Genomic DNA, 26,449 nt, shown 5'->3' with positions numbered 1-26,449 from the left:
ATTTCAGACCCTCATTCCATGTACTAAATAAAATTAATATTGTTTATAATATTGAATTTCGTCGTTATCAACCCATATTCGGCTCACTGCTGAGCTCAAGTCTCCTCTTAGAATGAGAGGGGTTAGGCTAATAGTCCACCGACGATTTAATACCGCTATTGTCCAGGTTTATTTTTACGTATCGTGAGAGAAATAAGACTCCATAATAATATTAGATATCCATCTCTCTTACCGATCTCCATAATAATAAATACATCATGGACATCGGTAAGTAAAGTCAACATATTAAAATGTTTTTCCTTATCGAAAGCGGCTTAAACGACTAATCTCAAAAAATAATAGCCAACAATGCAAGAGGTCAAGTACGTGGTCAAGTAAGTATACACACATATGTGCATCTCGCACTGGCTTATCACTAGTTTCCATACATTGTATGACCTATTCATTAGGTACTAAACTTAAGTGAAACAGGACGTCGCAATTATATTCCAAAATATCTTTTACTTTTTAAACAGCGTTTTTTTTAAACATTCTCCTGTTAAACATTACGTTTTGTGTAGGTATGTAAGTAAAATGCGTAACTCGACACTTGCTAATTACCGCGAAATAATAACGATAATTAGGTGGATACTACTTTCAAAATTTTGATACAATAGTTATTAATTTAGTTCTTTATCTTAATTGTACAAGTAATATGATTTTCTATTTATTATAGGTACATATATATTTTATACATTAAGAAATAAATACACTTTATATTATAAATTCATATAAATCATCATCATCAGGCCGCGGTCTAGTGAAGTGTTTGTGAATCCATTGTCAAGATCTGTAGCATCGAAAGGTAAGATTTGCTCATAATAGCCTTCGTTTCGGTGGTGAAAATCTACCCTAGATAAGTAATGGAAACTATCGAATTCGCTAATCTATACTAATCTATACTAATATAATAAAGCTGAAGAGTTTGTTTGTTTGTTTGTTTGTTTGATTGAACGCGCTAATCTCAGGAACTACTGGTCCGATTTGAAAAATTCTTTCAGTTTTAGATAGCCCATTTATTGAGGAAGGCTATAGGCTATATATTATTCCGGTATTCCCACGGGAACGGGAATCACGCGGGTGAAACCGCGCGGCATCAGCTAGTATTATATAGCTGAAGAGTTTGTTTGTTTGATTGAACGCGCTAATCTCAGGAACTACAGGTCCGATTTGAAAAATTCTTTCAGTGTTAGATAGCCCATTTATCGAGGAAGGCTATAGGCTATATATTATCCCCGTATTCCTACGGAAACGGAAACCACGCGGGTGAAACCGCGCGGCATCAGCTAGTCACCCATAAAGTCCAAAAATCTACTTCTGTGGGAACATTCCATACCGAGTGTTATTCTATATATTTTTGTAACTTATCAGAGTCATCAAAAAAAATATGTCTAAGAAAAATGTTTAAAAAGTTGTACATAAACACATAAAAGCTATCTAAGATGTACTTAGATACTTACAGCAAATAATAGTGTACTGATTGACAATATTAATCCAGTTTTCTTCATGTCCGTCCACTTGAATTTTTTAATACGAAATAGAATTCGGTGAAAATCGTCTTTCAACCAAGACAATCTTGAAGTGCTTGTATTGTACTCTGTTTCACTACTGGCAATTATTTTTAAGTTCACTGGTATTTTAAAATCAGTAGCCCCTTAGTAAGAAACTTGCACGCGCGATTAGGCGATCGTTATGGAGTATAGAAACAAATGTGAATAGACTTAATGTGCTATCTTAAATTCGTGTAAACTTCTTTAATGTACTTGAAGTTTGTAGCGAAACGAATGTAAAAGAATCAAAAAGAATATTAAGACTATGACTGTGATATTCAGGTTCATTTTAATTTAACGTAAAAATATTTTGATACTCGATAATAAAAAAATACAACCGACTTCAAAACCTAAAAACGTACCCACTAAACTAAAAAGTGAAAAATAACATCATAATATGTTCTACCTGCTGATCAGTATGAAGGCGGTGTTAAGCCGGTGATGTATTAATTCAAGCCATGTGAGAATATCTTATAGCTGTAGATTTTGCAGTGTTGTTTCCTGTCAGAAATAGCTTAAATTAAGACAACACCGGCTAAGCACCGCCTTGGTGGTTTGGGTGGGTGGGTGTGGTTTAATGGGGACTATACCGTTTCAAACAAAAAAGAATTTTTGAAATCGGTCCAGGCGTCTTTGAGTAATCGACCGAAAATACCGACCGAATTGAGAACCTCCACCTTTTTGAAGTCGGTTAAAAACGAGAATTCGATGGTTTACGTGCAAAATTCATACTAATGGTATTAAGGTAGACTTATCATAAGAATATATTATAATTAATCAATTGTGGCTTTAGATTACCGAGTGAGAATAACAAACGAAAATGCAGATATACATTTACATTTACATCTAATACAAATATCCAAAAAATTATTGGAAATACCATATTTTTTCACAGGCTTCTCTGAAGGGTGAATTTTCCGATACCAAAAAATGCGTGAGGTCGGCTTGTGTCATCACGAGAAGAGATACTACGAAGTATTCCGTTAGTTATGTGGGGAGCAGTGGGAGACTGAGTGCTGGCTGTATAGGCCACTAGCTCCTTCCTCTCGAGACATTCCATCCGTCCATATCTTTTGTTGGATAATACATCATGGAAATCGGTAAGTAACGTCAACATATTAAAATGAAAGCGGCTTAAACGACTAATCTCAAAAAATAATAGCCAACAATGCAGGAGCTCAAGTACGTGATCAAGTAAGTATACACACATATGTGCGTCTCGTCTCTGGCTTATCACTAATACATTGCATGACCTATAAATTAGGAACTAAACTTAAGTGAAACAGGACGAAAATTACACGCGCAAGATAAAGAGGCTGTTATCGAGTAGGTATACAAACTTTTTATCATCAAAGCAAAATAGATCTAATTTTTTTTATTCATTGTGTAAAAGTGTACACAAACTTAAATTTATACATTTAGGAAACTCAGAAATAAGAATTTTCGTTATTTTAAAAAACCAGAAAAACTAATGTTGAACAAAGATTATTCACAATATGTGTCAGGACATCTAACTAACACGTTAAAGTGTAAATGTAACCAAAATAAAACAGAGTTTACTGCTCGACACATAGAGAGATTCCCCCTGCCTAGCCCTGAGTAATCCAGAAGGGTTACTCTACAAGAGATGTTGACGGATTGGCCGGTACTGGAACACTGACTGACCCGACCGTACGGAGAGCGCCTTGTATCAGCGGTCACTCCCTTTTGATTGCTTCCACTCTCCAACACCCACTTTTTACGGAAACAACTAGCGCCACCTAGCGTAAGAGCAAGCCAACTGAATGATTACAACAATTTAGTCGAGTGTCATCATATCCTTCTCAGGCTTTCTTTCCCAACTATACACTTAACATTTGTAGCGAAACAAGGTTAAAATTAATAATAAGAGGATTCTAATTCCATTAATTATAGAGAATTAATAATGTTCAATACACAGAGAAAATAAGCTACTTACGTAAGGAACTTACACATAACTAGATAAGTACTACAAGTGCAGCGTACTTAAAATAGATGCCGTATACTTACTAATGGTGCAGCTTAATGTGCCGTTCTGAAGCAACAGCATTTTATATATGGAGCTTGTATACAGCATGGTGCCGGCTACAGTGTTTGACACTTTTCCTATTTATTCTGCAGAAGTATCAATATCATATCTCGGAAACGACCATTGGCGGGTGAACTAGCATACGTTTAACCTCCAGCTCCGGGATGCAAATAATAGCCCACTCATTCGTTATCTTTCAGAGAATTATTTTTAGTATAATTAATAGTTAGTAGCCTTTATCAGAGCAACACTTTGCAGGTCGCCGAAATTAAAAGATGGACAGTTCAGCCAGTTTGGCCTGACATTTGGGTAAAAAGACCTACATTATTGAGGATTTTGTGTACATCAGTATTAATAGTTACGTGTACGAGTATTTTTTTTAATGTAAAATTAAGTATTCATCATTATTACCGTAAATTTTGTTTCTACACACACTAGTCGTTCGCTCGTTTGTTAAATGTAAAGCCTAAAAGCCGGACTAACCGGAAACCATTTATTTCGGCCGGACACGGTTTAGAAAAGCCCAACTATGACCGGTTTTATCCGGACACTTGGCAATACGAGTATGAATTAGTCTCTATCTTTTTCTGTCCAACGCGATAATGCAAGAGAGAAACTATTTTACATCTTTAACGATTCTTATAGATAGAGAGAGATATAGATCAATTTGAGTTTCACATTATTGAGTTATATAAATTATAAACAGCATTATATACGAGTAATACTACAGACTACACACTAGCGCTACAGAAGGTGACCACCGTCCACCAGATGTTATTGCAACCAGTATTTGTAATCTCTTAGGCAGTATCCGATATATGATATGATGATATGATGAGCCGTGATAGCCCAGTGGATATGACCTCTTCGCCTTCGATTTCGGAGGGTGTGGGTTCGAATCCGGTCCGGGGCATACACCTCCAACTTTTCAGTTGTGTGCATTTTAAGAATTTAAATATCACGTGTCTCAATCGGTAAAGGAAAACATCGTGAGGAAACCTGCATACCAGAGAATTATCTTAATTCTCTGCGTGTGTAAGTCTGCCAAACCGCATTGGGCCGGCGTGGTGGACTATTAGCCTTATCCCTCTCATTCTGAGAGGAGACTCGAGCTCAGCAGTGAGCCGAATATGGGTTGATGACGACGACGATAGGCAGTATCAGAGTCTATTATGAGTAATATATTGCTATACCCTATTGCTCTTAATACTGTCTGTATATTTACTATAGCAGTTTTTTTGGAGAAGTAGGAAAAGAAGAGGAAGAAGAAAAGTATCAGACATTATACTCTGCTCGTTACGCTACAAAATTTATTAATTAAAAAAGCAAGCGAATATAAGACAATAGAAAAATTACAAGTTTTTTTATTAAAGACCAAACCCGAATATTATTTTCATCTCTTTAATATTTTGAATAGTCAGTCACCACTCGTGTCGGTGCTACAATCTTTTGCGTGTCCCTGTTAGCATTGGAAGGTTTATGTTTTAATCTGTGGGTCATCCAAGCAGACAGACCTAAAATTATAATCTGAAACGATAAGGTAATTAAATTATTATCAATACATATAAATAATATTGAAGTGTCTGTCTGTGATCTCAAGATAACTGTGTATTCTCAAGTGCTTATACTTATTTACACGATACCAATACCCAAGTTTTATTAAAATTATTATCTGTCTGTTTGCTTGTCTCTTCGTTCGGGTTAATCTGGTATCTGATAGATAGAGGAGCTACTTTTTATTACGGAAAATCCAGGGTACCCGCGGGATTTATGACATAGAACAGACATAGGTACGATGTTATGTTTCGCTTTTTAAAGCGATAATAAAGATTTTATTTTCTGTCTTATTATGTTCTAAGCGTTAGCTTTTAGCTAACTCTTAACTAGATCTCTGTTCTAGCATAGTGACCGTAAACGCCACAGTATTTAAATTCAACAAAAGGAGAAGGTTCTCAATTCGACGCTTTGTTGATGTTGTTGATTTTTTTTAATGTTTGTTACCTCGTAACTTTGTCAGTTAGTAACTAATTAAAAAAATATATCTTTTTTAAAAGAGTATACTGCCAGATTGGTCCCATTTAATTTTCATGAAAAAAAGTAATTTTGTGTTAAAATGAAAATAAATGAACAAAATTTCCCATACTGTGGTGCTTTCGCGCACAACTTCGTCGTTTATGAACCGATACTGATTATTATTTTTTGTTGGAAAGTAAATGAACCGTGGGTGGTACCATGACAAGAAAACTAGGATCTAATGATGGAATCCTGGAGAAATCGAAGGACACATTCGGAAAACTTAAGGCCAACTATAGGTTAGTCTATGTTACGTGATTACCAAACAATTCGTTTTTTGTTTGGTGATCCCATTGTCATGATGTTAGGATCTGATAATGGGATCTTGGAGAAATTGAGGAGAACTTTCAAAAATCGTAACGGCAACTATATCGTTTGTTCATTCTTTCGTTAAGCACTTCAAAGCACTACAAAAGAAAAAAAATTAACCGACTTCAAAAACGTAAAACGTACCGACTACACTAAAAACCGAAATCATCATCAAGTGATCAATTTGAAGCTAAGCCGGCATCGTCTTAATTTAAGCCGTCTCTGAAAAAACACTGTCTGGAAAATCTAAATCTTAAAAATTAATACATCATCGGGTTAGCACCGACTAGCAGCAGCAAAGCAGCAGGGACATAATATAATATTATGTTTCGCTTTTTAGTTTAGTCGGTACGTTTTACGTTTTTGAAATCGTTTAAATTTTTTGATTTTAACACAAAATAACTGAACCAATTTTCGTAAAACTTAATAATTTTCAAAATGGGTTAATAAATGACGAAGTTATGAGTTATTTGTTACAAACATAAAAAAATACGCGTCGCATTGAGAACCTCCTTCTTTTTTGAAGTCGATTAAAAAGAGACATACCTGAAGGGAAGCGATTATTGCGCCCATACATCCTAAAGTATACAAATCAATGGAGACACGCGAAGAAACTGCAATATCGCATGGAAATCTGTGCGAATTTCTAGATGTGCATTCAAAGGGAGACATCGCTCCGGACGGAAGACGGCAGCAGCTAATAGGCAGGACAGTGGGATCGTTGCCCCGGTGCAAGCCACAACACTGTAACTAAAACAACAATCATATATACAAAAGCATTTATTTTCAGTGTGATTTGCGAATTAGTACATATTTCTCTCTCTGTTTAACTTTGCAGTAGATAAAGACTAATTTGAAACTCACACTCTCAAGTTATAAAAGCATAGTATCAGAATATTAGATTTTCATTCATTGGAAATTTTCTGATTTTAATTGTCAAAGCAAATTAAGATCTGGCATAAGAAAATAATATATACCCTCATCTGTTATTTATTAGTGACTAGCGGATGCCCGCGACTTCGTTCGCGTGGAAATCAATGTAAACTTTCAACCCCTGTATCAACTCCTTCTATTTATATTTTCGCATGTCTTATGTATAAAAAATAGTCCACTAACCATTTTACAAAACTATAAATCAAAACATCAACGATTTATATTAAAAACCTCAACCCCCTTTTTAACCCTTTTTAACATCGTCGTCATCAACCCATATTCGGCTCACTGCTGAGCTCGAGTCTCCTCTCAGAATGAGAAGGATTAGGCCAATAGTCCACCACGCTGGCCCAATGCGGATTGGCAGACTTCACACACGCAGAGGATTAAGATAATTCTCTGGTATGCAGGTTTCCTCACGATGTTTCCCTTCACCGATTGAGACACGTGATATTTAATTTCTTAAAATGCACACAACTGAAAAGTTGGAGGTGCATACCCCGGACCGGATTCGAACCCACACCCTCTGGAATCGGAGGCAGAGGTCATATCCACTGGGCTATCACGGCTCTCCTTTTTCCTTTCCTTTTTAACATGTTTATCAATTATCTTTAATGTACAGAATTCGAACTGCTACAGTTCTATTATAAGTAGGTATAGATAAAAATCAATCTATACTAATATTATAAAGCTGAAGAGTTTGTTTGTTTGTTTGACTGAACGCGCTAATCTCAGAAACTCCTGGTCCGATCTGAAAAATTATTTCTGTGTTAGATAGCCCATTTATCCCTGTATTCCTACAGGACTGGAATTGGAACCACGCGGGTAAAACCGCGCGGCGACAGCTAGTAATAGATAATAATCACATTAATACACTGCGAATAGATTGCCCAGTTAAATTGCGCCTAGATAAATTATTTTACACACAAAATTTAGGAAACTATGAACAACTTTTTAATAAGGCAACTTAATATCATCAATACATACAAATAAAATTAAAAGTGTGTCTGTGTTTTCAAAATGACTGTATTTCAAGTGCTTATAGCTATTTTCACTATATATACTAAAATATAATCAACTTTTTTAAATTGCCTGTCTATCTGTCTTTCAGTTTGTCCGGGCTCTCTCTGGAACGGCTGAACCGATTTTAGTGGAAATTCCACTTCACTAACAGGGCAAGTTAAATAAAAACCTGTAAAATACTAACCTCCCTTTGCATATTGTCCCAAGCAGCTGTCGCATACCCTGGATAGCTCGGATCAGAATAAGGATTTCGTATGTACATGTGATTCCTTATGTCAAAGATAGCATCATCAATATAAAGGAATGCGTACACAGTAAGTGCTATTTCAAACACTAATATTGGTACTAGCAACACGGTATACTGAAAAAAAAACAGAATCCTATATTAAAAAACGGCCAGTGCTACGTGGCAGTATGCCCTATTTTGTACGGTTCCGTACCCCACCCCCAAAAAAACTTTTTTTTTTGATTTTTTTTTCACTTTACATATACGTAATAAATAAATAAATAATATACCCATGCCAAAGTCCAGCTGGCCTATTTCCTATTTTGGTCTTAATTATCAACCTATTAAAATACGCAACAAATAAATTGACAAAACGTCATTCTACGTACTAAAGAAACGTACGTTTTAAAGAACTAACGATATCCATCGATAACAGACACTATGAGATAAACGATTTAAAAAATTCATCCCCTCTTTACACGTAGGGGAGGTACTCTAAAAAATAAGACAAGATCTGATTTTACGACTTTGTCGACTTTTTGATGAAAGATAGACGGACATGGAGAAACTATAAGGGTTCCTTGTTGAGGACGGAACCCTAAAAATAGGTTAATTTCGATGGATGTTAGTTATTCACCCACCTTTCACAGGCTGGTAAAAGTACATTATGATACAAGTGAATTTCAACGGTATGTTGAAAATTACAGCTATTGTAACCAGAGGCTGTAATTATAAAGCGCGTGTATGTCATACGACGTTTTATTCACACTTTCTGAAAATATTTGCATCTTTGCCTGTTTTCCATATGATGACATTTTGATACGCTTGCCGTTTTTGCACACATAGCGAAGAGCGCACACCAGCTTTTCTTTAAGCAAATGCACTAAAAACAGCCAGTATTACTCAAAAAGTAAATTAATATTTTTTGTTTCTGTTAATTATAAATGGTTGTCATATATTGTCAAAATTATTAAAATTAAAAATTTATTATATTTTATCTCAGAAAGTAAATTTTATTCATAAAATTTTGAGCACTTTCTGGTAAAAAAACTTTTTTATACGGATGATAAAGGTTTTATATTACGGCACATGTGCATTTTACATTACATTACGGCACGTCTGCAATACATTACGATATTAAAATTTGTGAAATAAGAGATAATTTATGAGCAAATGTGTTATAAACAATATTACTTACCCCAAGAACAAATTTATATTTTTGTGACTTCACTCCATAAAAACCAAGCGTAGCTATAATAAAAATAAAAATGGAGGTCGCTAGTGCAAATCTGGGCACCATATAGATATAGTCCACTATAAACGTTTCGTACGTTTGCCATCCTTCCAGAACTTTAATGCTCTGTATGAAAAATGTTAGTCCAGTTATCTGAAATAGGTATCAAAGTCAAGTCTTAGTTTATAGGAATCCTGTCTTACACATCTACCGAGGTATACAGGTAATATTAATAAATTATTCACCTATGGTATCTTCAATACGTCTGTACTTACCACGGCTATAAGAAAAGCATTATCATTAGCGTTTTTATGTTCTGTTCTGTGGTACCTACCACCGTTCTCTACAGAAAAAATGAACTTAAATCGGACCACTGTTCGAAAATATCCCTATTCCAATTAATTCTTCTCAACAGTTCCTTGATCTGACTAGATTAATCACTAATTTGAGGTTAGCGGTCGATCATTAATTTAGATACATTAGTAAATATTAATTCTTTAAAAAAAAATGAAAGCTTGGCTTGTCGAGAAGGCTTTTTATAGCTACAACGAATTTCTAGAAAATAAAATTTTGTGACATTTAGTTTGTTATTTATGTATAGTGTTAGTACTATAATGTATAATTATTTTAATAATATATTTATAATTTATTGAGAAAGATAATTTATAATTAAGTATATTAATAACTAAACGAATTAACACATATCTAGACTTACAACAACCACCAGAACAAGCAGGATTTTTATGTATTTTATCTGTATAAATAAAAAAATGTATATATTGTATCTGTGACGTCACGTAAACACTAAACTGTATAGTAACAAGACTGAGCAGTCAAAAAATTGGATATGCCGTAGTTTGACGTTTATTTCTCTAGTATATAGTGTATATCTCTAGTCTCATAGTAGACATCAAGTAACATCATGACGTCGCAAAATGGATGACAGATGATGAAAATACATATTTTTAAAAATTTTATATAAGTAATCCTTATATTAATTAATATCGATATATTTCTAATAAAAAAATAACTAAACAGAGTCATCCAAAAAATATGTCCAACAGTAAGTATTTATGCAAGAAAAATGTTTAAAAAGTTGTTTATAAAAAAATGAAAGCTAAATAAAAGATGTACTTAGATACTTACAGCAAATAATAGTATACTCATCGACAATACAAATCCAGTTTTCTTCATATCCGCCCACTTGAATCTTTTAATACGAATAAGAATTCGGCGAAAATCGTCTTTCAACCACGAAAATCTTGAAGTTCTTGTACTGTACTCCGCTTCATTACTGTCTAACCTCATTTTGCGGGCTCACCTATACGTTTGATTTAGATATGAACAAATATTTTATAGCTCACTAATATTTTTGAACCCTTAGTAAGAAACTTGTACGCGCGCAATCAGACGATCGTTAACAAGTATAGGTACAAATGTCAATAAACTTAATGTGTTAATTTAAATTCATGTAAACTTCTATACTTAAAGCTTGTAGCGAAACGAATGTAAAAGAATCAAAAAGAATATTAAAAGTAGGACTCTATGACTGTGTTATTTAGGTGCATTTTAATTTGACGTAACAATATTTTGATACTGGAAAACGAGAATTCGATGGTTTTCGTAAAAAATCATACTAATGGTAATAAGATAACAGGTAGACTTATGATAAGAATTTTTGATTAATTAATTCTGGCTTTAGATTATTAGTGAGAATAACAAACGAAAATGCAGATGCATTTACATTTACATTTAACACAAATAACCAAAAAACCATTGGAAATACCATATTTTTTCTCAGGCTTTTCTGAAGGGTGAATGACTTCAGTGGAAAAAGGGAGTGATAACTAGTTTAAAAAAAACGTCTTTAATCCTACATACAACGGTCACAAGTCCGGGAGTTCACTCAAGTATTTTCTCTGTTACTAGTAGGAATTGTTAGACCTGATAGGTTCCCATTCAATAACCGTGTTTTGCTTTTTAAATCCGCTTCTGATATCAACCCGTCTCTAATACATGCGTACTATGGAGCGACGGAGGGGGCAACTAACCTTACAGCGTATCGGTCATGGATGTTGTCTATCTTTCAGACAGAAGGTAGTTATTCTTGTGACGGCGCGAATTGTGATAGGAACCTCCCTCACTCTGGCGTCCTGGCCACTGGTTGATTGGGCACTCAAGTGTCCCGCACCGGGAGGGTTGAATTGTTTTATAAAAGTTTAATATATTAAGTATTCTATTTTATTAACATTGTAAAAAAATAAATAAAAGGACAAATAAATAAATGAGAGTTTAACAATAAATTTTAGGTTTAGATATACCTACTTATATTTAACGAAATGATAAGGCCAAATAATTTATAATTACAATTTTAGATCAGATTTATAAGAAAATGATAGATCGTTCGAAACCGAGTTATGTTCAAACTCCATAGTTATTTTGCACAGTACTTAGTAGATACTTATTTATGGTAGGACCCACAGATATAAGAGGTAACTAGATTTATAAAGTGCCAATTCTTTGTATTGAACGTGGCCTAAATGGCTGTTTAATATTTAGTGAAAAACGAAATATGTCACCCTTACTTTAGAGTTGAATATTATTTATTCCTTTTGTCACAGAACAAAACAAGACAGCTAGTACATGCGCAGACACGCTTGCGATATTCCGCACACCCGGGTATACGCGGGCCACGCCCCCTTGCCACTTCTATTGCTAAAAGCGTTAGCTTTTAGCGTTGTCTCTTTCTGTGGTAGGACCTATATACCTTACCTACATAAAAATCTCTGGAAATCCATATAATTCAGTATTCTGCCGACTGTCCTGCCTGCCCTGCCAACCCGCAAACATATTTTTTTTTACAAATAAAACCATAGTAAAATAATCATTTTTCGTTTATTCCTTAGAAACTAATTATTAAACTCGTATATGTTATTATTAACGAAATATATACTTATCTCTAAATCACACCCACAAGGTTTAGGATTAAGGATAACACTAAATATTTACGAGTATGTAAGAAATTACATATATTTTGTGATGCCACAAGTTTCACAGTAATTTTTTATGCTTTTTCATACATTTAATCAAGAAATCATTATTAAATGTATATAAAACTCTTCAACACATCACTTGAAAGTTCTTTCAGTGAATAAAATTGCCAGGGATCAGCTATTCCAAAGCGCTAGTTGTAAAAATCGTTTAGGCAGCTAGCGCTTAGTAGTAAACCCTTTAAATTTCTTTAGCGGGCTTAAAGAGCATTGGCAGTTGGACGAAAATACGTTCAACCTCAAGCTCCTTAATGTTAATTAAAGCCCACTTATTCGTTATCTTTCAGAGAATTATATTATTAATAATATTAATTAATAGTTAGAAGCCTATATCAGAGCAACACTTTGCATGCATGCACAATAGGGTTGCCAGGTCGCCGAAATTAAAAGCCGGACAGTCCAGCCAGTTTGGCCTGACATTTGTAAGAAAATCTTATTGCAACCAGTATTTGTAATCTATAGACAGTATCAGAGTCTTTTATGAGTAATAATACCCTATTACTAATACTTAATACTGTCTGTATATTTTCTATAGCAGTTCATCTGAAGAAGTAGTGGGAAAAGAAGAGGAAGAAGAAAAATATCAGACATTATAGTTTGCTTGTTACATATTGATTATAAAATAAACGAATATAAGATTTAAGAGAATATAAGTAGTACAAGCTCTTTATTTAAACCAAACCCGAATATTATTTTCAATCTCTTTAAAATTTTGAATAGTCAGTCACCACTTGTGTCGGTGTTACAATCTTTTGCAAGTCGCTGTTAGCATTGGGAGGTTTATGTTTTAATCTGTGGGTCATCCAAGCAGACAGGCCTAAAATTATAATCTGAAACGAAAAGATAATTAAAGTATTATCAATACATAGAAATAACATTGAAGTGTCTGTCTGAGATTTTAAGATAACTGTGTTTTGTCAAGTGCAGTTATTTACATGATACGAAAACAAGCTTTTGTTTATGTCTGTCTAAGTAAACGGCTTAGGCTATTGAAACGGGGTTTTCACTGGTAGATAAAGGAGCTACTTTTTATTCCGAAAATGCGGGATGTACTCATTTATAAAAGCTGAATTTCACGCTAACGAAGTTGCGGACGTTCTCTAGTAACTATTCTACAGCCCTACTCGATGTGTACTGTTTAAATACATTTTGTGAATCACACAAATGGTCCACAAAATCTATTTATACTACAAAACACACATCACTATTTTTGACAGCCTCCGTGGCCGTGGTATGCGCGGTGGATTTACAAAACGGAGGTCCTGGGTTCGTTCCCCGGCTGGGCAGATTGAGATTTTCTTAATTGGTCTAGGTCTGGCTGGTGGGAGGCTTCGGCCGTGGCTGTTACCACCCTACCGGCAAAGTCGAACGACTACCGGCAAGCGATTTAGCGTTCCGGTACGATGCCGTGTAGAAACCGAAGAGGAGTGTGGATTTTTATCCTCCTCCTAACAAGTTAGCCCGCTTCCATTTTAGACTGCATCATCACTTGCCATCAGGTGAGATTGTAGTCAAGGGCTTACTTGTAAAGAATAAAAAAAAAATACTATCTAGTCCACAAGAAAGCATAGCCTACTATACTATGACTACTAAGATAGCTGATTTCATCATACCCAGGGTCACTGGAAAAGTATAGCGATGCCTTTAAAGGGTGATAGTAGCAATTATTAGCTATTCAATTGCATTATGGGGTAAAAATGTACCGATTTCGAAACTCTACTTCAAAATGGTTTATAAAATAAAACTTACGTATTTCGTGGTTCTTTTTGGTGTTTTTAGATTGGTAACCTATTACTTAGTAATAATACAAAAAAGAACAAAAATGTTTTTGAGTTATGACTTAGACAATCTAAAATTGTCAAAATATTTTTATGTAGGGGTTCTATGACTAAATGCAAATTTATTTCAAAAAATTGCCCACTCACGTAGTACTTATCGTATTTGAATTTGGTGATTCGCTGGCGCGTACTCGACACATAAAGAGACATACCTGAATGGAAGCGATAATTCCGCCCACTAACCCTAAATTATACAAATCAAGGGCGACACGCGAAGAAATGTCAACATCGCAATTTAATCTGTGCGAATTTCGAGATGTACATTCAAAGGGAGACATCGCTCCGGCCGGAATATGGCAGCAGCTGATAGGCAAGACAGTTGGTTCTTTGCCCCAGTTTGTAATTAAGCCACAACATTGTAACTAAAACAAAAAAAAACATGAGTAGTAAAAATACCTCGTAGATAATGAGTCTTTTTAGCCCCTTGTATAAATATCTACTATTTTGACACTCTTTTTGCTCAAAAAGTTCGCCGGTGTACCGAAGCGGCGAAGTAACATTAGAAATTGTATTATTTTATTATTATTACTAGCGGACGCCCGCGACTTCGTCCGCGTGAAAATCAATGTAAACTCTCAAGTCCTATTTTATCACATTAGGGGTTGTATTTTAAAAATTTTTGAATCACATTATACTTTTTTTTCTGATTAATGAACAAATTTTTAAAACTTTAACTCTAAAAATTAAGGACTTACAAACACAAACAAACTTTCAACCTCTATTTCACCCCATTCTTATTTTATTTTTGCAATAAAAACTATCCTATAACCTCCTCCATCTTATAAACGGCACGGTCTTAAATCGTGCTAAGTTTTATTTGAATTCATTCAGTGGTTTCAGCGTGATGCCCGGCCATAAAATCAAGGGCAGACACACAAAAAAACTAAAAAAAATATTTTTGGCTTCAGTATAGATTATATGTATAATGGAAGAAAAATTTCAAAATATCTTCAATGTACAGAATTTGACCTGTTACAGTTTTATTATAAGTTCTAGATGGCGCTAGTAGTTAGTTATGGCACGGCAATTTTTGGTGTTACAAATGGTATAAGTAAAATCTCAAATTGCGAATTAATGTAGGTACAGAATTTGACCAGTTTTATCTATACTAATATTATAAAGAGGAAAACTTTGTTTGTATGTTTGTTTGATTGTAATGAATAGGCTCAAAAACTACTAGACCGATTTTAAAAATTCTTACACCGTTCGAAAGCTACATTGCCCACAAGTAACATAGGCTAAATTTTATTTTGGAAAAAATAGGGTTCAGTAAGATATTTAGGTTTTACGGACACAAGGTGTAAAAAATCAACCAGAAAAGTAGGGTAGGGGTAGGTAGGAGTAGGGTAGGGGTAGGGGTAAGCTAGGGGTAGGATAGGGGTAGTTGAAGGTTTACATCGAGTTTCACGCGGACGAAGTCGCGGGCGTCGGCTAGTTATAAGTGTAGATATAGATTTTCCAGGTGGTTCGTACCTTGTTCTCAGACTTAATTATTTGTTAACTTAACTTGTCTGAAATAGACTTCTCCTTGTGGATACTTGGATACTTTAACAATAATTTGTGTTCTTCCAAGATTGACCCAAACGAACTAACAGGGCAAGGTAATAAAAAACCTGTAGAATACTAACCTCTCTTTGCATATTGTCCCAAGCAGCTATCGCATAACTGCCTGGATAACTCAAATCTGAATAAGGGTTGTTTAAGTACATGTGATTCCTTATTGTAAATCTAGCATCATCAATTTTACCGTATGCGAGCACGGTATATGCTATTTCAAATACAAATATTGGTACTAGCAACACGGTATACTGTAAAGAAACAAAATCCAACATTAAAAAAAAGCGGCCAAGTGCCACGTGCTTAAGGGCTGATTAAATTAGGCACTTTAAACCCACACTATGAGATATAAGAGAAAAAAAGCATCCTCACTCCTCCTCCTTCCAAAAAAACTATTTTTTTAATTTTAATTTTACCAATTTATAGACCTAAATAATTTACCCATGCCAAATTACAGCGTTCTAATTTTAACAGACCCAGAGTTACTCTTATCTAGATGACAACTTTTTCAAAATAAATAACGATGGAATTTGTATGCAGATTTCGTGCTCAAAGTACGTTTTTAAGTTGGTCGATTTTTAATTCTTCAAAGGAGACGGTCCATTTCAGGTCCACTCTTGTACCCCGTATCATTAAAATTAAAAAAAATACAAGGATCTTATTAAAATTTATTAAAGTGAATAAATGTAAATAAATAAAAAGAAATAAATAAAATTAAAACCTAAGTTTTCGAGTTATATCAAGATGGCGCCCATACAGAAACTATGACATGACAATTGACAGCAAACGTCAAATCGATTACTGCATTGAAAACATCATCAATCCGCCATTATTACCCCTAATAATGTTGCATTTCTTGGGAGATAATGAATATTCTTTCAAAAGAATAATAATCAAAAATAGTTTAATAAATATTTTCTTTTATTTCCGCTAGGGTACAATGACTGGACCTGGACTCCATACAGTTTTGGACCATCTCCTTTCATTAAATTTCTGTGAAATATTTCACGTTTCCCTAAACAACCGTTTAACTGGTGGGGGGGAGATTACACTTGACTCTAACAAAAATTAGCACTTTAAACTTCAAAACACATTTTACAAATAGTATTTTCAATCCACACCCATCATATTATTAAAGAGAAGATAAACGAGTACAAAATATTCATTCCCACTTTCAATGTAGGGGAAGTAAAAATAAAAATTGTAACCATATATATATATATATATATCCATCGATGTTAGTTATTTACACATCTTTTACAGGCTGGTAAAAAATATTACTCACCCAAAGAACAAATTTATATTTTTGTGACTTCACTCCATAAAAACCAAGCGTAGCTATAATCAAAATGAAAATGGAGATCGCTAACGCTAATCTGGGCACCATGTAGACAAAGCCCACAATAAACATGTCTAACGTTTGCCATCGTTTCAGAACTATAATGCTCTGTATGAAAAATGTTAGTCCAGTTATCTGAAATAGGTATCTAAGTTAAGCCTTAATTTATAGGTATCCTGCCCTATATATTTACCGAGGTATACAGGTAATATTAAGTATATTAATAAATTATTCACCTATCGTATCTTCGATACGTCGGTACTTATACAGGGTGTCCCATAATTAATGGAAAAAAGCAAATGGTAGACCACCCAATTTATCTAAAACTAATTTGAATACTTTCGAAAAAATCTTTAGGGTGACCAAGTTATATGTTTTTTTCGGATTTATATCTTGTATCAGTTTTTCAATGCTGTAGCTACTGTAGTTAATATTTTAAAGATCTTATTTTTTAATCCGTAATGTTTAACGAAAAGCAGATCTTTAAATACAAATAAAATCTATATAAAATGTACTTATAGTAGGAGGATTAATTCCAATCAAATGACTGAAAAACTGTCACTGAAATGTTATTTTACTAGTAAAATGACATTTCAGTGACAGTTTTTTTTAATAATCGTACTATAGATACTTACAGCAAATAATAGTGTACTGAACCACAATACAAATCCAGTTTCCTTCAAGTCTGCCCACTTAAATCTTTTAATACGAAAAACAATTCGGTGGAAATCGTCTTTCAACCACGAAAATCTTAAAGTGCTTGTATTGTACTCCTCATTACTGTCTAAAGTCATTTCACGGGCTCACCTATACGTTTGATTTAGATACGAACAAATATAATAATGCTCACTTATTTAGATCAATAATATGCCGATGATATTTTTATTTTTTTATTAGAATATATAAGTAGACCCTTAGTAAGAAATTTGCACGCGCGAGTCGGCGCGAATGAGTCATTCTATCAAAATGTTCCGTGAGTTAGGTGGGGAGCAGTGGGAGACCGCTCAGGAGGCCTGGCTCATTCTTGTTGTGACGATCGATCCGTCCACACCGATTGTTGGATAATCCTTCATTTACTTTAGAATAGACGGGGAGAATGACTTCAGTGAAGTCCCGGACTTGTGATAGAAAGATGTAGGGTTTAAAACGTCTTTTAAAACTAGTTAACACTTAGTTTTAAAAGACGTCTTAAACCCCACATCCTTCAGTCACAAGTCCGGGACTTCACTCAAGGTTATTCTCTGTCATTCGAGGGTTTATTAGTAACATTCTTGGTAGGAATTATTAAACCTGACTGAATCTAAATGTTTATAGAAACAAACGTCAATAGACTTAATGTGTTTTTCCAAAGACTTAATTTCTATACTCAAAGTAAACTATACTTCTATACTCAAAGCTGGTAGCGAAACGAATGTTAAAGAATCACCAATTAAAGTAGGACTCTATGACTGTGATATTTAGGTGCATTTTAATTTGACTTAACAATGTTTTGATACTTGAAAACGAGAATTCGATGGTTTACGTGCTAAATTCATACTAATGGTAATAAGATAAACTTATCATAAGTATTTATGATTAATCTATTCCGGCTTTAGATTACGTTTCTGAATGAGAATAACAAACGGAAATGCATATATACATTTATTTACATTGTGAAATACCCAAAATATTATTGGAAACTAGCGGACGCCCGCGACTCCATCCGCGTGGAATTCAGATGTGATAATCCAGGCTATAATCTATATCCATTTTAAATTTGAGTTGATTCGCTTTAGTACTCGTGGCGTGAAAAAGTAACAAACATTACCACCATATATATACCATCAAAATCATCAATTTTTTGCAAATTTCGGGAAACCATGGAATTTTTGGGACAAATTGTATTAAAAGTAGTAAAATCTATTTCCATTCAAAATTTCAGCCAAATTGGTTCAGTAGATTCGGCGTTAAAAAGTAACAAACATACAAACTTTCGCGTTTATAATATTAGTAGGCATAACCTACCAATTCATTTTCTCAGGCCTCTGATGTTAAATTTAAGCCTTCGTAGATAAAGCAACACTTCACTCAGTCATGTTGTTTCGGAGGAGTGAGAGATTTTTATATACTCACTAGCGGACGTCCGCGACTTCGTCTGCGTGAAACCGTACCTCTACCCTACTCCTACCCCTACAATCTAATTTTCTTACAATCTACCGAATTTGTGAGCAGTGTGTTGCGGTTTATAATCTATCGACAATTTACAATCTCGCGAGATAGATTGTCTATTTTACGATGACGTTCTATCTAACGGTATTTGCAATTTTACGGTGACAAATAGATTATAGATTATTCCCGTACCTATCATGTAATTTTATCTTCTACGTAACGTATGACGTAGATGGGCACTTACAAACAACAAAAGAAAATAGAAAGTACCTAAATAGTAATTAATACCGGTCTAATTTGATAAGCCGTATCAGTAAATAAGCTACCTTTCTTATAAATGAAAGATAATGTATTATAATTTTATTACATATCAATCGGTAAGCCGGAAATCAGCAGATTATTTAAATGTGCTTATTTGTTGTTCTGGGATTATATCCTTCAAATTAAAAAAATAAATCTCGCTCTGACTCGAGAATAGAAAGACAACGGTTTTATTTTGCTACTGTGTTCACATTGTTTTGGAATACGCCACCGTAAATACGACGTCATATTTTCGAAATTCAAACTATAGCTTGGCAAATTTGTTCGTAACACACCTGATGGTCCGCGCAGTCCTTCCCTCTGCCCCCCGAGAGCTCGACTTAACACCAACGCAGTCTGTTCCCCCCGTCGCCCACATATCATGTGTCATCAACGAATTTGCAAACATATAACCCTTCTTACCTTAATCTGATGTGCAGGTTGATTAATTTCTAAAGTATTTTTGTGGGTTGCCCTAAACGTAACCACCAGAATGAATTCATATTAAAGGTAAGTAACACTTTAATTGGTGGAATTGAACAACAAGCAAGCTATATCCTCAGTAATTAATCTGCTACGCTCGAGTAGGTAAATACCAAAACTCCATCTTCGGCTAAACCTACTATCGCTGAAACATCGTCGTTGTCTCAACAGATGCAATCAACGATAAATAAAATCTCTTTATGTTTACAAAAAAATAATTTAAGAACATCTTTTAGAGCTACAGAAACAATAACCAAATATGTGCCCTAATCAAAAATGCACGATAGTGGTTTTTCTTTTTTTTCTTTATTGCCCCTACTGTAGTTATTTATTGAACTTATTTTATTTTTTGTTTTTTTATTTCCATATAATAGTAATGTTTGTCCTTCTCTCCTATATAATTAAAAATCTTGTTTGTCAAGTAACAAGAGAACACTCGTAAATTACCCTGCATTGTCTTGGAAAGAGAACTTACTATTGATATGTGGATACATAGTGATACATCATAACATCGGCATAACTAATATTTTTAAAACATGTATCCCCAACGAAACATCCTACATGAGTGCTGCTGAGCCTCACAATTAGCTCATTAATATACAAATTGAACAAAAGAGGAGAGGATATGCCACCCTGCCTTACACCTTACACTTAACTAAAGTTTTATATAACGATGATCTTATAATTCCATATAGTACGTGAGTTTCAAATTCGTCTCTTTCTTTCTATAGTATCATGTTATACAGATATAGGTGGATTCGAGACTCGTTTTGATAAAAACATCGTTACAGAATAGTGGTAGTGCTAATGTAGTGTTACGCTTCGGCCATCAAACATCAGTAGCACTATTCTGTAATGTTGTTAGTAACTGGATAGTGTGAGTTTGAAATTCGTCTGTATCTCTCTCTGTCTAACATGATATACTTAGAAAGTGGGACAGACATATACGAAGCCCGTGTTGTTCAGTTTTAAAACAACTACACAGAGTGGTGCTATAGTTTTTACAAATGAAACCACAAATTAATAATCTAAAAACTTTTAATTATACGATAATTAACGATATTAATGTACTCGATTTCGATTAATGTAAAATATATCTTTAATTTACACAATTTTTATGAAAAATATTAAACGTATGAAGGCTTCTTCAGAGACAAATCAAAAACGATATCTTAAAACAACTTACTCCAAGCCCTCTAAGGTAGCAGATTATGAACGCGTTTATCTCAGGAACTACTGGTCCGATTTAAAAATTCTTTCTGTGTTAGATAGCCCATTAATCGAGGAAGGCTATAGGCTCTATACTATCCCTGATTCTTAAGGGAACGGGAACCACGCCGGTAATACCGCGTGGCGTCAGCTAGTTGAGTTATATAAATTAAAAATAAAACATCATTTTAAGATAGCGCTACAGAAGGTGACCACCGTCCACCGTACCACTGACCAGCCACAAAAGTTCTGTTACTGGTCCTGGTCTGTGGTTCTTTTTTCACTGGTTACATTGTGAAAGATCTTATTGCAACCAGTATTTGTAATCTATAGACAGTATCAGAGTCTATTAAGAGTAATTATACTTTATTACTCTTAATACTGCCTGTATATTTACTATAGCAGTTTTTCTGAAGAAGTAGTAGGAAAAGAAGGAAAAAGAAAAATATCAGACATTATAGTTTGCTCGTTACACTATAAAAATTTATTGATTATGAAATAAGCGATATAGCATAATACAATAGAAAAGGTAAAAGTCTTTTATTATATACCAAACCCGAATATTATTTTCAATCTCTTTAAAATTTTGAATAGTCAGTCACCACTTGTGTCGGTGTTACAATCTTTTGCAAGTCGCTGTTAGCATTGGGAGGTTTATGTTTTAATCTGTGGGTCATCCACGCAGACAGGCCTATAATTATAATCTGAAACGATAATATAATTAAATTATAAATACATATAAATAAAATTTAAGTGCCTGTCTGTGATTTCAATATAACGGTGTTGTCTCAAGTACTGCTCGTACTTATTTACACGCTCCCAATACCCAAGCTTTATTAAAATTTTTGTTTATCTGTCTGTCTGCCTGTCTGTTTGACCGGGTTAATGTCTGGAACGGCTAAGCCGATTGAAACAGGACTATCACTGGTAGATAGAGGAGCTACTTTTATCCCGGAAAATCCTTACCCGCAGGATTTATGAAAAACTGAATTTCACCCTAACGTCGTTGCGTGCGTTCGCTAAGTAATTAAATACAATATTTGAATAGATCTGGCTGACAGACAGACAAATGAACGAAAAATAAACGAAAAAATATATATTTGGTTTCAGCATCGATTAAATACATACTAGGTACCCTCCAACTAAAATTTTTAAAATATCTTCAATGTTACCTACAGAATTTGATCTGTTACAGTTATAATATAAGTATAGATATCTCAATGTTTAGGCTGCCTATCCACCAAAGCGGAGCGAGGCAGCGGAGCGGAGAAACGGACCAATGCGGAGCGGAGTAATGCGTACTGTGTCATTCCCCGCTCCGTTTCTCCGCTCCGCTTACCGTTTTTATTTCAATTTTTAAAACTACCTTGACAGTCGCTGTCCATTGAAGAGGAGCGGAGATTTTACGCAATAATATTGGTTAATATCTCGGCTCCACTGCCTCGCTCCGCTTCAGACTGGCCTTTAGCTGTAGTTATGAATCTTGGGATTCTAGTTACACGGGATTTAATATACTTAAAAATCAAATTTCATATGTTTATGTCAAATAGATTATGAGTTATTAAAGAGACAAAAGTGGCCCGAAATGATAGATTCCTGTAAAGATATATCGCTATCGTTATCGTTTGAATTTCGCGATACGCATATCCGATACAAAAAAGACATACCTGAAGGGAAGCGATGACTGCGCCCATACATCCTAAAGTATACAAATCAATGGAGACACGCGAAGAAATTACAATATCGCATCGAGATCTGTGCGTATTTTGATATGTGCATTCAAATGGAGACATCGCTCCGGCCGGAATAGGGCAGCAGCTTATAGGCAGGACAGGAGCGTTGCCAAAGTTTCCGTGTACGCCACAACACATTAACTAAAACAAAAACATCAGATATGTACAAAACAAACAAATGCATTTCTTTTCAGTGTGAGATACGAATAAAACTGATCGTCTGTTGCTCTCGATGTGTATGATATCATGCCCGCGACCAACACGACGATCAGTTTTATCAGACGTCAAGCCGTTGGCGATGCAGGCATGTGAGATTACTTGGTCGTCAGTGGCTGACATAAGAGAGCCAGCCAGCGTATTTTTTGTATGTATTCTATGTATTTAAATCAATCAATGTTTGTTTAAAATAGACTCTCTCCTTTCAGATACTTCATCATTAATTTACGTCCTTTACAAGGTTACAGGACCAAAACAGGACAAGTAAAATAAATATCTGTAAACTTACCTCCCTTTGCATATTGTCCCAATCAGACATCCCATGCCCTGGATAATTCGAACTCAAATAAGGATTGTGTCTTTCCATGTGATTCCTTATTCTAAAGATAGTATCAGTAATATTACTGAATGCGACCACGGTAACTGCTATTTCAAATACTAATATTGGTACTAGCAACACTGTATACTGTAAAGAAACATAATCCAACATTTAAAAAACCGGCCAAGTGCCACGCGCTGTGTAAGGGTTCCGTAATTTTTTTCATTTATTTATTTGGACCACCAACAAAATCATAATTATAATTTTATCCTACATCTGTGAAATATTTCTCGTATCCATAAACGACCGTTTAACTGATAAGGGGGGACACTAGTGACTTGACTTTAACAAAATTATCACTTAAAACAACCTTAAACATACAAACGGATGAATAAAAAAATAGTGTTTCCACCATATTTTTAAAGACCTAATGATGATTTTAAACTTATTTCGTGGTTGTTCATTATGAATGATATTTAAACGGGTACATACCACGATAAAACGACGAGATTTTTATTGTCGATATTCCGTCGTGACCACGATCCATGCAACTGGGTCGAAATATCGACAATAAAAATCTCGTCGTATTATCGTGGTATGTACCCGTTTAAATATCATTCATAAAGACCTAATGATACCAGACACTATGATATAAGCGAGTAAAAAAAATAATCCCCACTTTGCATAGTAAAAAATAAGGCAAGATTTTATTTTACGACATGGAGAAACTATAATAAGGGTAACTTTGAATCGATGGATGTTATTTATTCACCCATCTTTCACAGGCTGATAAAAAATATTACTTACCAAAAGAACATGTTTATACTTTTGTGACTTCGCTCCATAAATACCAAGCGTAGCTATGATCAGAATAAAAATGGAGGTTGCTAACGCAAATCTGGGCACCAGGAAGATAAAGTCCACAATAAACGTTTCGTACGTTTGCCATCGTGACAGAACTATAATGCTCCGTACGAAAAGTGTTAGTCCAGTTATCTGAAATAGATATCAAAGTCAAGTCTTAATTAATAGGTTATAGGTATCTTTGTATATCTACCGAGGTATACAGGTAATATTATGTTAATAGATTATTCACCTATCGTATCTTCGATACGTCGGTACTTACCATGGACTTATTATATCTACTGTGCCACGGATATAAAAAAGCATCAACAAAGTTTTATACAGGATGTTCCGTAATTAATGGAAAAACGCAAATGGTAGATACACCACCTAATTATCTAAAACTAATTTGAATACTTTTGAAAAAATCCTTAGGGTGACCAAGTTATATATTTTTTTTCTATCATGAAACAGTTTTTCAATGCTGTAGTTAATATTTTAAATATCTTATTTTAATCCGTAATAAACGAAAAGCAGATCTTTTAATAGTTAAGCTAAAGCTATATAAAATGTACTTAGATACTTACAGCAAATAATAGTGTACTGATCCACAATATAAATCCAGTTTTCTTCAAGTCTGCCCACTTAAATCTTTTAATACGAAAAACAATTCGGTGGTAATCGTCTTTCAACCACGAAAATCTTGAAGTGCTTGTATTGTACTCTTCATTACTGTCTAACCTCATTTTACGGGCTCACCTATACGTTTGATTTAGATACGAACAAATATAATAATGCTCACTTATTTAATCAATAATATGTCACTGATATTTTTATTAAATAAGTAGACCCTTAGTAAGAAACTTGCACGCGCGTGTCGACGCGAATAAGTCATTCTACCGAAATGTTCCGTGAGTTAGGTGGGGAACAGTGGGAGACCGCTCGGGAGGCCTGGCTCATTCTTGTTGTGACGATCGATCCGTCCACACCTCTTGTTGAATAATCCTTCACGGATTATTTTGGAATAGGTGGGGAGTAGTGGGAGACCGCTCGGGAGGCCTGGCTCATTCTTGTTGTGACGATCGATCCGCCCACACCACAGATATAAGAGGTAACTAGATTTATAAAGTGTCAAATGACAAATCATTGTATTGAAACCAGCGTACCCAGGGGCGTGGTCTAAAAGGTTGTTTAATATTTAGTTAAAAATGAAATATGTCACCCTTGCTTTAGAGTTGAATATTATTTATTCCTTTTGTAACAGAACAAAACAAGACTGCTAGTACATGCGCGGACACGCTTGCGATGTTCCGCACACCCGGGTGTACGCGGGCCACGCCTCCTTGCTACTTCTATTGCTAAAAGCGTCAGCTTTTAGCGTTGTCTGTTCTGTGGTCCATACCTCTTGTTGGATAATCCTTAATTTATTTTGGACTAGGCGGGGAGAACGAATTTTGGTAATTTTTGGGGATTTTTGGTGGGCTGAGCTTAACGGGGTGTTTGTTTATTTACCTGGCTGCTGTCATGGGCGTTCAAGTGGATAAACTATACCTACTTCTATACTCAAAGCTAGCGAATGTTAAAGAATCACTAATAAGAGTAGGACTTTATGACTATTATGTTTAGGTTCATTTTAATTTGACGTAACAATATTTTGATACTCGAAAACGAGAATTCGATGGTTTACGTGCAAAATTTATACTAATGGTATTAAGATAACAGGTGGACTTATCTTAAGAATCATGATTAATCAATTTCGGCTTTAGATTACCAGCATGAATGAGAATAACAAACGGAAATGCGCACATATTTACATTTATTTACATTGTGAAATACTCAAAATAACCTTTTTCCAAGAAAAAAATATCGACATATTTCAATCAGCTTACATCAAAAAATACTTGTTAAATTATGCACCAAGACCTATTTACCTCATAAATCACTCTATTAATGAAAATCCGTTCTGTAGTCTATAAGTTT

The 26,449-nt window shown here is 34.6% G+C and overlaps 1 protein-coding gene across 1 annotated transcript; it reads right to left on the bottom strand.

The window, feature by feature from the left end:
* Positions 1-21,733: 21,733 nt before the first annotated feature.
* On the bottom strand, positions 21,734-25,374 carry LOC112056938 (uncharacterized). The gene is made up of 5 exons (XM_052881651.1): positions 25,057-25,374; positions 24,434-24,622; positions 23,597-23,773; positions 23,026-23,232; positions 21,734-22,062 (listed from the first exon to the last, which is right to left on the bottom strand). The coding sequence occupies exons 1-5, from the start codon at positions 25,213-25,215 to the stop codon at positions 21,937-21,939; spliced, it is 858 nt and encodes a 285-aa protein (XP_052737611.1). The 5' UTR covers positions 25,216-25,374; the 3' UTR covers positions 21,734-21,936.
* Positions 25,375-26,449: the final 1,075 nt, after the last annotated feature.

The sequence above is a fragment of the Bicyclus anynana genome, chromosome 5 (assembly GCF_947172395.1).
Source record: "Bicyclus anynana chromosome 5, ilBicAnyn1.1, whole genome shotgun sequence".
In the NCBI taxonomy this organism is placed as follows: domain Eukaryota; kingdom Metazoa; phylum Arthropoda; class Insecta; order Lepidoptera; family Nymphalidae; genus Bicyclus; species Bicyclus anynana.
Note: the sequence above shows the minus strand (reverse complement) of the source record. Positions and strands in the feature narration are given on the sequence as shown.

Coding starts and splice junctions, on each gene's coding strand:
- LOC112056938 (XM_052881651.1), bottom strand. CDS start 25,215: ATGAGGTTAGACAGTAATGAAGAGTACAATACAAGCACTTCAAGATTT. Junction 23,233..23,596: donor GGGACAATATGCAAAGGGAG/GTAAGTTTACAG, acceptor TTTTTGTTTTAG/TTAATGTGTTGTGGCGTACA. Junction 22,063..23,025: donor CAGTCATCGCTTCCCTTCAG/GTATGTCTTTTT, acceptor TTATCGTTTCAG/ATTATAATTATAGGCCTGTC.